The sequence below is a fragment of the Suricata suricatta genome, chromosome 5 (genome assembly GCF_006229205.1).
Source record: "Suricata suricatta isolate VVHF042 chromosome 5, meerkat_22Aug2017_6uvM2_HiC, whole genome shotgun sequence".
NCBI lineage: Eukaryota > Metazoa > Chordata > Mammalia > Carnivora > Herpestidae > Suricata > Suricata suricatta.
The window spans coordinates 112893143-112907304 of NC_043704.1; the positions used below are offsets into that span (position 1 = coordinate 112893143).

At 41.0% G+C, this 14162-nt stretch overlaps 1 protein-coding gene across 1 annotated transcript in view; it reads right to left on the minus strand.

The window, feature by feature from the left end:
* The window catches only part of GYG1 (glycogenin 1), a 39708-nt gene that overhangs the window by 18234 nt on the left and 7312 nt on the right, over positions 1-14162 (minus strand). Inside the window, exons 3-5 of the mRNA XM_029938761.1 lie at positions 12084-12219; positions 10134-10308; positions 9689-9851 (exon numbers count right to left, since the gene is read on the minus strand). Coding sequence (XP_029794621.1) covers positions 9689-9851; positions 10134-10308; positions 12084-12219 — 474 coding nt within the window. The remainder of the gene's footprint in view (positions 1-9688; positions 9852-10133; positions 10309-12083; positions 12220-14162) is intronic.

Sequence of the window (14162 nt, forward strand, 5' to 3'; positions counted from 1 at the left end):
AAGAGACTTTTAAAAATCTGGAGATTTAATATTTGGAACTAAGTAGGAAGACCAAAGAAATAGGTTTGAAGTCCAAGTGTACCTGATCTATCCTCTGCCCATCTCATCCTTTCTAAATACCCTCAATCAACTCTATGGACCAAAGGCATTTGTAGAACAAATATCTATTGAGTAACTTCTTTGCATTAGGCTCCCCATTCCTCAAGGGACAAATCAACAGAAAATCGAGATTTTACCCTCGTAAGTTCTAAAGGACAATAAAGACGCCAGCAGGATGTGCTTCACTGGTCACATGAACAAAAGCAGAATTTAGCTGTATTGGCAATTTAACATATTTTGAGACACAAAATATCAAAGACACAAACATATCGAGACACAAACACCATACCATTCATGAGGCTTACTTTGGATTCTACAAAGAGATACCCCAAATGTGGGCATAGACAGTGGTGGTTGGGGTACAGAGAGGCCTGAAGTCTTACTCATTTCCTTTTACATGTAATCATCAAAAATAAAGGCTGAGGAAATATTTAGAGTAGCTTTATTCATAACAGCATAAAACTGGAAACAGTTCCAAATGTCCTTCAACAGGTGTATGAATGTGATATCTCCATACAATGGAACATTATTCAACAATATAAAGGAAAAAAGTACGAATACCCACAGCAACTTGAATGGATCTCAAGAGAATTATGCTGTATTAAGAAATCCAGTACTGCAAAGTTACATTATATTGTGCCATTTATAGAATATCCTTTACATTAGAAAATTATAAAGACAGAACAGATTAGTGGTTGCCAGCAGTTAAGGGGTGGGGGGGATGAAGAGAAACGGTCATGGCTATAAAAGGGAGAATGAGGGATGCCCCTGAAGGAACTGCTTTACCTCAACTGTGGTGGTGGTCACACCTCACTACACACACACAATAAAATTAAACAGAAAACACATACACATACCATGTAAATCTGGTGAAATCTGATGTATCATATCAATGTCAGTTTCCTGTGTTTGGAATTACGTAAGATGTTACCACTGGGGAAACTGGGTGGAGGGTACATGGGGCCTTTCTGTATTGGTTCTTACAACTGCATGTGTATATTCTCTCCAAATAAGCTTACTTGAAAATCTAAGGATTAATGTGCTTAAAATGCAAAATACAATCCAGAACTGTTTATCATCAGACTCTAAATCCACAAGAACAGAGACCATGGCTGTTTTTGCTTACTACTGTAATTATAGCACTTAGTAGAATGCCTTACACATATGTGAATTACTGTGGAATGAATGAAACTTGAAGACGTTCTGTAATACCAGAAAAGTTGAAAGAACCTGAATATTCCATTATAGCAGAATGGTTAGTACATTAGGATACTACCCACTCACGGGAATATCATTTCAGCCATTAAAACTAATGGCTATAAAGATGATTAGTCCACCATGCAGTGTAATATTTACAGTGATACACATCATTATAACCGAGAATATAAACACTCACATAGGAAATAAAGAGTAATAGTATAAGGGGATTGGTATTACAGATATGTTCTCTCCCTGACTGTTCTTTAGTATAGTTTTATTACTTTTGTAATTTTATAATTTTAAAATAATACAATGAGGGACAAGAATGAGAATTGTGCTAAGACCTCTTCTTTCTAAATATTCTTGACCTGTTCATTTATTTTCATTATGAAGTATGACACTATTAAAAGAAAATTATATGTGTATCTTATAGAGCACATGAATAATAAAACTCTACCAATACTCATTTAAAAAAACTCTTACATTACCAATGCTGTTTAAATTCTGTGTGGGCTCCCTAACCCAATCCCACTACCCGTTCCCCAGAAATAACTACTGATCATGCATTTTGTTTCTAATGGTCTTGCTTTCCTTGGCTTTACCACCTATATATGTATCCCCACACAACATATGTAGTTTCACTTGTTTCTGAAGTTTGTAAAATTGGGGATCAGGCTATATATTTTTTTTCTACTACCATTTTTTAGTGCCACGTTATAAGACCTTCTTGAAGTTAAGCAATTCTGTTGAAAAGGACTACTGCTTACATGCAGCACAATGAAGAAATCAAATTCCATGAAGGTCAAAATAGTAGTTGTAAAGCAGAACTTCCCAATCGGACAGGATGATCCTGGGAAACGGGAATCAGAGCTGTTGATCCCTCAGAGCCCCTGGCCGGCTGCCTCTGGCCACAAAAGGCTGTTTCCGTTTACCCTCAGGTATCCCACAAACATCACCAGTCCCTGAGCCATGTGCCACAGCAGGGCCGAGACGCACTGTGGGGGAAGCAACAAGTGAGAAACTGAACAGGCAGGGATGACTTGTGAACCAGTGGAGCCCATTCAGTTAGCAAATCCTTACACGCAACATGGACCTTGAAACCTCCACCGCCACCAACCTCATCATGTGACTACCGAGGGTCAACTTTTAGCCCAAAATTATGAATTAAAAATAGAATTAAACTCTGCTTGGAAGTCTGTAGCTTCTCATATTAATTTTTAAATTTAGCATTCCAATCCTTTTCCCAAATGCACAATTCCACATTTCAAGGTCAGGCAAATGTTTTAACTTCGTCAGAAAAATCTATACGTATACCTTTTTTTTTTTTTTTTTTTTTTTTTAGAAGTCCCTAAGAGCACAACTCAAAGCAGAATGTAAATCTAAGCATGTCTGTGCTACAAAACCTACAAGAGAAGCAACGAAGATGGCTGAATTTTCACGACAAAGCCCCCAGGACTTTTTAGTCCAGTGCATTTTAGTTAGACTTCCCGAGGCAACATTATTTATTCTGACAGCTTAAGATACTTTTAATCCAAATCATCTGTGAACCGACAAACATGATTAGTAGCTGTGATCCACCTCGCCGGGGCGTGGCAACACAGGTGAGAGATAGAAAGGAAATGGAACAAGGGGCACATGGTCCCTGTTTTGCAAACAAGAGCAAATATCAGATTCTACATCCTTCCACCTGACTACCCAAGTATAGTAATAGCCTTACAACCACTTGGTATTTTCCAGGTCTTTTGAGCAGGGTCATGAACCTGGTAACCACAGACACCTCACAGCATTTATCAGAAACTCAGGCTAGTTTTTATAAGACAGAAATGGCATGAATTGCGGTCTTTCAAATTTGTGTGTTTGTTGGCAGTTGGCTTGCCTACTGTGGATAACAGGGAGGATGGGTCAATTCTGATTTAAAGATGAATGCCAAAGTTTCAGCCACAGGAATGTTCCCCCTGGAATTGTCCTACTTAAAGCAGTCCAGGGGCACCTTGGGTGGCTCAGTTGGGTAAGCGTCTGACTTTGGCTCAGGTCATGATCTCATTGTTTGTGGGTTCAAGTCCCGTGTCGGGCTCTGTGCCGACAGCAAGCTCAGAGCCTGGAGCCTTTCTTTGGATTCTGTGTCTCCCTCTCTCTCTGACCCTCCCCTTCTCAAACTGTCTGTCTCTCGAAAATAAATAAAACAAAAAAAATTAAAACGACAACAACAAAGTGGTCCAGGTCTCAGCACCAGGAGCATCATCTGGGAGCTTGACATAAATGCACAATGTTAAGCTCCAACGCAGACCCACAGAATCAGAGTTCACATTTTAGCCCTCAGGTGATTTCTTTGCACATTAGAATATATGAAGCACTGGTTTAGAACCTTTTAGAGAATGACACTTTAATCTGTTTATTTTTGAGAGGGAGAAAGCAAGCGTGAGTAGGGCAGGTGCAGGGAGGGAGACAGAGGATCCGAAGTGGGCTCTGCACCTACAGCAGAGAGCCAGATGTGTGGCTCAAGTTCACGAACCCTGAGATCATGACATGAGACAAAGTTGGATGCTCGACCAACTGAGCCACCCAGGTGCCCCAGGAATGACTTTTTTTTTTTAAATCTTATCAGAGAATGCAATCAGTGTCACTTCTATAGAAAATGTCTGAAATTATACAAATCAGGTATAGGCATTATGGATAGAATGCTTAGTAAGGTTAAGTTTCATCTCTCAAATGGTTCTCTATCTAACAGAGGAGAAGAGGAGGAGATATCAAGCAAAGAAAAGTACAATATGCTTAATATATTATAAGAGACACGGGCCAAGTGCTGAAATGAAAATGTGACTCACTTGTTAATACGGACTTCTACCATATACTAGAATCATCATTTCTGCCTAGAGCAAGCATGCCAAGGATTACGGCTCATGAACAGCCCAGATCTTGGGGATATTTCTAGGAGGTTTACCAAGGATGGGAGGATTAACCCCAGGTAGTTTCATGGAAATCCAGGCACTTCAAGTCTGGGTTTCTCACTGCATCTCACTGGCCTCAACTCATTTAAGCCAAAAGAAACTGATTTGTTTTTACCACTTCATGTTATAGCTGTTGTTTTTTACTTTTTAGTGAATGATTCTTAATATTCAAGATGTTTATTAAATAATATATAAATGAGAGGGAGCATTTCTTCTTGGCTTAAATTTTACTTCCTCAATTTAAGGCAGGCCCTCCTAGTCTAGATTTGCTTAGCACTCTGAATTTATCAACTCACAATTACATGATTACGTGAGTTATGGAATTAAGTTATTAAATTCCTGTAAGGTCTCCTAGAAGCTTTATAGGGGCAAGGATACAAGTCTGAATTATTTGCCAGTGTACTGTTGCCCATTAAATGCATCTTGCCCAGATTAGTCCCTAAATTATATAAATGCTAAATGGATTATAGACATGTAGAGAGTAATACTTCCAAGAATACTTCAACTCACAAACCAATGCAAGACTATCAACCATGCAACTGATTTAAAAAGAAAAGTACTTCTCGATACTGTGGTTCAGGAGAGAACAGCAAGAAGCTGTAGAGATAGGAGACTTGAGCTTCCATTTCTTTATCTGTAACATGTGGAATATATCAGTTGTTCACCACTCAGAGAAAGGAATTTTAAGTAATTAATCTGTAATAAGGCCTGTGTTAATAGAGATCATTATCAGGATACATTTTTGTGAATGCCACAGTATGAACTAGTTTGGAGAGGGAAGGAGCGCGCGCGCACACACACACACACACACACACACACACACACACACACAGAGAGTCAAGGAACACTGTGTGGTTAGGACCTGGCTCTACCCCCAGCTAAGGAACCCTGGGCAAGTCGCTGTCCTGAATCATAACAGCAGGGGGTTCCTAGTACTAGTTATACAGCAGGCCCTCAATAATTACCTGTTAAATAAGTGCATTAATGAGTGAATGCCTACCCTCACAGGACTGCCAAGAAATAAGTAAAAAAGGAGCACGACCAGTACGAGAGCCTGTACATGCAGAACCCGTCTGTCCTTTCCCCCTCCTAGATTTCCCACGCAGTTCATGATCTCTGTGGTTACAAGGCTAGAGACAAACAGATGGCTAACTTAAAAGAAATACTCATGGGTACAATGAGATAAAAATAGCTCTTGAGAAGAAACATGGGTGCTTACTTATCTTGATACTACATGTCATCATGACTTTTGCTTTTCACTTATTCAAGATACTTATCAATTAAAGGTTACAAATGCAAGAGAGCAGAGTAATTTTCAAAACAATTGATGAAATACCTTAAGGGCCACAAGCAGCCCAGTGTTTGGGCAGCTGGGGCAAGCCTACAGGCAGCTGTCAAGGTAGAACCCATCAAGTCAGCAAACCAAATAAGGCACACTTGAATTTCTGAGCTCATTTGGGTTGGACAAAACAAGTGCTATCTGGAAATTCCTCTCACCTTGATTCCATTTTTGGGCAGGTCCAAATGAAGCCTAACTAAAAGATTAACTGAGGGGGTCATTTTACAATTTGTAAGAATTTAACACCAGATCTTTTCTGTTAAGATCCTGTTAAAATAAAAACTTATCATACTCTCCTGGTTTACTACATCTCTATGCAGAAAAAAAACATCTTCTAGTTTAAGGGTCTCAGTGAGCACTCAGAATATGGAACATGTGGGTATAAGGACCCCACAGAAGATTTTGGATTCTATTTAAAGTAAAATCATGGCTAATATTCTACTGTCAGTTTATGGTCTCCTATTCTTTCTGAAAATTATATAGGCCAAAATTTCAACTAAACTCTCCAACCGTACAAGTACCCTTTCTTTAGGATGCTTTAGAGTAACAGAGGAAAAGAAAATAAGCCTCAACTCGCACTCAGATTGGTTTCAAGAGCCACGTGCATCACCTTTGTTGTATTTGAGTATGTGGAGACAAAACTGTTTCTTAGTATCTAATATGACCTCTCTCTTCCTCTCATTGCTGAATTAACCTGATCTTGTCACACTCTCAAAAAGGTTAGTGCATATCTATTTCACAACAGTTATTGTTCAACTTTCAGGAAACATGTAACGTCAGCTATGACTTAAGTGCCAAGACAGTTTGCAAATACAAACAGTATAGAACTTACACACTTCACTACAGAAAATCAGGCATCAGTCATGAATGAAGTGTGTAAATCACTAGTTGTAAATTCTAATACTTATTTGTAAAGAAAGGAAAAAAAAATCAAGGTATCTAGCATGATTTGCCACTTCAGGGTTATTCTCTTGGCCAGAGGCCCTGGGGGGTACTAATTAGAGGGCTGGTGATCAGAAGCAGGACAGCCACATTCCTTTGCATTAGAAGGGCTGTGAAAGCAGCTGCCAACACTCAGCCATCAGCAGCCGTGTGGCTTGTCAGTGGACACCAGGCCCCATAGTTTTTGCTGAACGTATGCAAGAGATTAAGCAGGAATTGCAAAATACTCGGACTAAGATACAATCATCTACAAATGGGTTTTCTTTAATACCAATCCAAAGATGGTGGGTCCTAAGGCCCCTGTGGAGTAAAACTGGGTGGATGGTGAATCCCCATGGATATTAGAAAATGTGAAATGAAACATCTGAAATGTTCCTATCTCCAGGCCTAGGACAGGACATCTAAACAAAATTGAAAACGGCACTGAAGATCTAAAGCAAAGCAAGGTTACCACTGCCATTAGAAAAAGATGTAGCTCAAAGAAATGTTACATGTAAATCTACTAAATCTTTATGTCATAAAGGTATTAATTCAATAGGGCAGTAAACTTCTTCAGAGTGGAACAGGCTTCCAAAGTATGTTGTGAGCTTCCTTTGGTACGTAAAGCTCATCAACACAATGTGAAAACTATGTTTCATTTAAGAGCTGCTAATTTAGTCTTCTGTTGAACTGAAGCAACATAGTGAGAATAACTAAGTTGTCATCTGCATAATTTTCAACCCCTTCAGTTAAGCATTTCTGTTAACAGGGAAAACTTAATCCTTCACCACCAAAAAGCCAGTAAATGGAACACCTTAGAGAAAGACCAGCCCCTGGAAATCCAGCTGAATACTGAAATGTGTTACCAGGCACAGAGGAGATCGCTCAGTGGTCTTCGATTTTGGCTGAACTGTTTTCTAGTTATTTTTTTCTCACATTTTGTCTTAACAAATTCATCAACTCCTCTAGTACCTCTTGAAACTCAAACAAGGTAGATGATCCAGATTGGTTTCTACCAGTTAATTAGTTTTATATTCTAAAACTGTAACCTGGATAATTTATCATGGCATACTACTGTTTGGTACCCAAATTCTTAACTCTTGACAAAATCTAGTAGTACTCTTCTAGGTTAGAAGTTGAATGGAATCTCTTTACACTATTATAATCATTGGGATTTCAGGCTGCTAGATCTACTTGAGAATGTGATGTGTTTACTGGAGTTGAGAACATATGCTAAATTTCTGGCACATTTCACTACTTCCTTCAAATCTGAGCAGAGGAGGTGAAGAAAGCTATATTTTGACGGGAAGGTTAACAGTGAACTTCCGCTGAAAATACTCTCACCTTCTTCCTTTTATGGCAAAGGTCATGGTTTTAATATTAGCAGCAGAAATAGGGAAACATGTGTTTTGAACTCAAATACTAACACACCTTTTATTTCTTATATGGAGCTAAAAACATAAGTCAGTAAAGAAGTTGCATTTGGCCCTGATCACAGTGAACAGTCAACACGTTATTTCTTGCTTAGGATGCTTAACAGAAGATTGCACTTACCAGATGCTGCCATTCATTACGGTTCACATACTCCTGCTCCTAGTTTTAGGGCATGCGAGGGCTTGGCCTAGAGCAAAGTTTCTGAGCCTGGGTACTACTGACATTTGAGGCATGATGATGCTCTGTCATGGGTCTGCCCTGTGCATTGTAGATGTTGAACTGCACCCCAAGCCTCTACTTACTAGATGCCAGAAGCACCCTTCTCTTCTGTGACAACCCAACAGGTTTCCAGATGTTTCCAAATGTCCCTTGGGAAGCCAAATCAACCCCACGTTGAGAGCTCCTGGCATAGAACATAAACCAGCCAAATAGTGTACTCAAGATGGAGACGTAAACCTTAATTCTTTTCAATGACATTTCAAAAGTTGCATATCCCACGTCCTCAAGTGACCAAAATTTATTTTCTGTGAATAGCAACAACAAATAGTACTCCAATTTCAGTTTTTTGTATAACTTAAAATGTTTTAACTTCAGCAATCTGACAAACTTTTAATCTTAGTTTAAAACCTGCAAACTGGAGATTGTGACTTTTAACTTTATAACTAGTTAATGGAAATGAATCTTCACATCTATACTGAGGGCTAAACCTGATGTCAAATGAAGAAAGCTGTTTCTGCTAGTTTTAAAAGATCTACTTCCTTGGATCTCAGATCTGTTCTTGGAGAGGAGAGAGGGAAGAAAGAATCCTTTGGAGCTGAGGCTCTGTTTCAGAGCTCAGGGCTCTTTGCCACAATGTCAAGTATCTGATAGTAAGTCACTGCTGAGAAGGCTTCTTCTTGGATACAACTGGCTTTCCTCTTAATTCAACAGATCCATCAACATTAATGTTAGAAAGACCTGCTTTTGCATATTAACTACTAGCTTTGTTTTGGGATAGTCTGTTGTTTAAAAAAAAAAAAAAACATTATTTCAGAGACTTGCCTCAAATGGAAACAGATCTCCTAAGTTATTTGATTAAATTTCTCAAAAGGATGTGGGGCCCTAAATCCACAAATAGTCATGACCTTTCTATATACACATTCAACTACAGATACACTTACATATTATGGAAAACGGGTGCTGCCTTTGCCAACGTTCTAATCTTTTCGGCCTTGCAAATGCCACTCTGATATGCAGCCTTATGGAGAATGAGAATTTGGGCACAAAGATTAATTACGTAAAGTTTCTATCTTCGTTTTTGTTTCCTAAGAGAGTGAGAGCCAAATTATCAGGCTTATTCCTCCAATTCCTATGGAGACGATGCTTGGCCCTCCTGTTAGCTCTTTTCATTAAGTTTACCCTGGTTTCAAGATAGCTGTTAAAGCTTTGGGGTTGTTTAATAACAGTCTTGAATTCTTAAATACCCATGGTTCACTTATCATACTCTAACGGTCACAAGAGAGCCAGTTAAAGGCAGGTGCGTACAACTGCCTCTCCTAGCTTAAGTTAACCTCATATACTTCTAGAAGAAAGCTGTGTGTACAAACACACAATAGTATTTCCAACAAGAGCACACCTGAAAATGTTTACTACATTTCAGGTGTTGCTGTCTTCCAGGCATAAGGAATCAAAGCAATCAGATCCCTGAGAAGAGCAGCCCCTAGAAGTTACTAACAGCTCATCAAATATGAAGATAACAGATACATACCATCGAAACTGCCGTGCTCAGAAGCAAGGTGCAACAGCCGATTGTAGGTTTCAACTGAAGGCTGATAAACAAAGACTCCAGAATTGAAGCAGTCAGGCCACCCGGGGTCTGGTGCTGCTGACAACTCTTCTCTCTCAAAAAGATCATCAATATTTGCTAGGACCTAATTCAAAGGAGGGGGGGGGAAGCATTACAGATAAGAAGAGCATGCTGGGGCAGAACCGAAGTTCTCTCTCATTTATCCAACACAAAGGATACAATCTGCTGCTGATGTTAACCATGACAGCTGTAAGGCAGCCTGGGCCAACTCTGCTTTTCCACCACCTGATGCTTTTAATGAGTGACTTTATCTGAACTGTACTGTCGCGTCTCAAGAGCATTCCTCAAATGCCTAACTGGTCTCAGTTACTATATACATCTTTTCAGTCATCGAAGCCACACTCACCAGAGTATCTGCATCCATGAACACACATTTTGAATACTGTGTGAGTGACCAGCAGTGGAGTTTAGTTAACGTGACACCCAATTCAGGCCTCCTCATTAAGGTTAGGTGAGCAGAATCGCCACTGTCTAAGACATCGACTGTGATGACTTCATCGAAGACGGTCTCTAAAACTTTTCTGTCAAGATAAAATCCGGAAAACAGTACTTAGTGTCTTTTCAGACAAGTAACAAGCAATTCATTATTACAGCCTTATTAGGCTATCCAACAATTACTAAAGCAACCTGTTATTTTGATATTCTATCTTAAATAGGTCTTAATTTACTTCAGGCCAAACTTAGTTTGCGTTTGTACTTAACATCACTAATAAAAATTGCTTTGGTGAGGATGAAATACTGGTCAAACATGATTATAACAGAAGGTTCCTACTTTTTATTATACCACTGAATGCCAGGCAAACTGTAGAAACTGTGTCAAAATGTGACTTCCACTGGGAAAGAGCACATCTTTACAACAGCCTATGTATTTAACAATGATATTTCTTTAGAATTGATTCTTGCTGACTACTGCATGTTTCCACAAAAGCTAAATGCACGTAATACCTGCAATGAAGCCTATAACTAATCATTTTTGCTAAAGCAGGTGACAGAACTGTGTGTCCAAAAGAAGTTAAAGGACTCAGTTATGCAGTTGCCAAGTTTTAGCCTGGAACACAACCCACGCTTATAGTATGCTTAGCACTTCTGGCACAGTGAGAGACTCACTGTGGTTTGTGATGCACAACACCTTCTCCGCTCCCAAAATTAACTCAAGATTTATTTTAGAAAGCAATCTTGAGGTGGGTCAAGTGGAGATACACTTACATAAACACTAAGCTCAGCACAAGGGAACACATACGATAAAAAAATCATCGAAAGTTTACAATATAAAACATGCAGAGCAAAACTAGTGTTGTATTATCTGTCCCCAAGCTATAGAAAAATATGTTCTAATTCACACAGTAAACTTGATCTTTTTCAAAATGGTCAGTGGAGCTATTTACCACAGAAAAGGTGAGCTCATACTCCATCTGTCTTTTTACATACATCCTCACTAAACAGACCACAAGTTAGAATATCCACATTAGGAAACAGTCTTTTTGGCATCTTCCTAAATTACCCTTTAGAAATAAGGTTAGTATGTGAGATCATTTACATATACGTGTGTGTGTGTGTTTGTGTAAGGTCACTTCAGAGGTCCTTGGCATGTGCTTACATTTCTTGTAAGAAGTTGCAAAAAGTGCATTTTTGATTTCTAGGATGAACAGAGAAACAAAAACACCATACAGAGCTGTGAGTGTGCCCAGGTATCTTTGGAGTATTAGGATCTAGGCAGTTCACTCAAATACTTTAAAATTTAATACCAACAAATCAAAGTGAACTAACCCAACCACAAGCAGTGTGTCCCCCATTCCCCACCCCCAGGGTGCTCTCAGTGTAATCCTTAGTTCAGAGAGCAAATATTCCAGTCTATTAAATGGTAAATCCTTAAGTTACAAATGTCAAGGGACAGTGGAGAAAACCTGCTCCTTACTTTCGGTCACCTGAGGTTTCAGGAACAGGAAACAAAGTAGCCCTACTGCATTTGGGGAAAGGAATGCAAGTCAAGTGTGACCACATAAAAGGAAGGCCTGGACTAAAACTTTCAGTCAGGTCCTCCTAGTGTACTTGCTTACAGGAGACACCTTCTCCCAGCTGGAACGAGTGATAGCACCTTCCAGAAGGGAGATCAGCTGGAATGTCTCCCCAGAGCCACCAAGAGGTTTCAGATCCAGGAATCCTTCACTCAGCAACTCTGGTCTTTCTCCGGCTACTGCTCAACCCCTGGAATGGGAATGGTCTCAACACCCACAGATGCCAGAAGTGGGGGAAGGATATTGAAGCCCAACAAACAGCGAGGCAGGGAGGTCCTCACCTCATGGAGTCTGAGACCTGCGGGGTGGCAAGCACGGCCAGCTTCCTGGTAGTCCTGTGCTGTTTCAGAGAGGAGCCCAGGACCAAGGCTCCTTTGGCATAGGCATCGTTTGTGGTCAGTGTCACAAAGGCCTGATCTTAATACAAAGAGAAAAAAGAATCACACTCATTAAAATATCCTACGTGGAAAAAACTGCCCCAGGACCCTTTTCAACCACTAATTTGGGAAACGCAGCTCCTGAGATCCATTTCCTCTGTTACTGAAGGAGCAGCCTCTGTGGGAGTAGGGAAGAACCTAAGTGCCCACTGTAAGAATTACTCAAGGCCATTCTTTGGCAGAAGCACAGGCTGGTTAAATTTTAAAAATTAAATCCAATATAGAGTCCGAACATGCAAAATTCTCAGACTAAATAGTTGCTTAACACCAGAAGGTGAACCTCAGGCAATTAACAGGTGGTAATGAATAAATTAGGAAGTACCTTTTCTGTTTCTCCTACAAATATTTTCAGGCAAGCACAAACCCAACTAATGACCTTAACTGAGAGCATCTGAGAGCAGAGGCCATATTCTTCATTCTGATGCTTAGGCTTCTGCCAACTGTAAGCTGCAGGCTTTACAGTTTCTTCAACCTGGAGCAGAGGCCTCCACACCACCCACCACATCTCAACAGTCACTTTGAGTCTCTGCTCAAATATCACCTCCACGGAGAGGCCTTGCCTCCTTGGCGCCTATCTAAACGTGGCCAATCGCTGTTAAGGGGATTTAGGGACCAATTCATAATCACTAATAAACCTGCTTCCTTTTCCTTGGAGAAGTAGCACCCCTTACCTTGTACCCTGGGACCCCACCCCCGCAACACATACACACACCCTCTCCCTCGCTCTCTCGCTCTCAATAATCACTCAGTCGCCCAAAGGGAAGGCAAATATACGGATTGTTCTTCCTACTGAACAAGCCCCTCTCTCCCAAGACCACCAGCCCAGCCTTTAGGATTTCTCCAGTTCTTCCCTGGGAAGATTCTGGGGCACACTCTATCTCTGAGGGGATTTTAGAGCAAACTGGTAGGCAGCCAAATGGACAGGATACTTAAGATCAAACACTGGCAGGGGTCACTTAGGGGCACTCTGCCCAATAAAGGAGTTGGGACATTTTGTCATGAAGTCATGCTCTTTCTCATTCTCCCCTTGCCCGTTTTCCAATATGGAGGCGAGGAGCAGGGTAAATTCCATTGAGAAGTGAGAGAAAGCTGTAGGTTATCAAAGGGGCTAGCACCTGCACCAGCCTTTAACCAGACGGCATCCTCATACCCTGCTGGCCTCTCTTCCCAAGCAGGCTACTAAATTATAGAAAAGTGGTGTTCCCTGAAACCTCAAGGGCCACCGGCTTCCCACCTAGTCACTTTGCAGTAAAGTTCAGAACAATGACACCTGTCACTTGACGTCTCCATCAATGTCTGCCTTTCCATACACCCATACTAAGACGGCAACATTTCAGGCAGTCAGCCCAAGAGTACTTCATCTGAGGGGGCGGGGGGAGGGGGAGGGGGATGACTAATATTTTAACTCAAAGGCAATCCATATTCAAGGGGAAACTGGATAAAAGTTTAATAAGGTAAACAGGATTTAAGGAAGCAAGGATACGTACGATATCCAAAATGAAGTATAGGACAGGACAAATGCTCAAAACCATAAGCTGGAACACCCAGCAAACTTTACAAATGAACAGGGAAGACCAATGACAGTTGGGTAGAATATAACTGAACCCTGGGTACATCGGCAATTTTTTGGCAGTTCAATGCGGTAACAACTGCGCTATTAGCCCCGTCAACATCGGAAGAACGGGTTATCTGGAAGCTTCTCCTCGGGGCAGATTCGCCCCCTGCAACAAGTGGGCCGGCGCACGCCCACCGCACGGGGCCCGCTCCCCTGGGGCGCTCGCCTGGCTCGGGCTTTCCGCAACCCCGCCCCAAAGGCCTAAAAATAGGCTCAGCGTGGCTGCCAGCGCCCCAGCGGGCGGCGGAGGAGCCCGGCCGGGGCCGCGCGGCCGGCCCTACTAGGTGTTCCTGCCTGTGGGTGGCGGG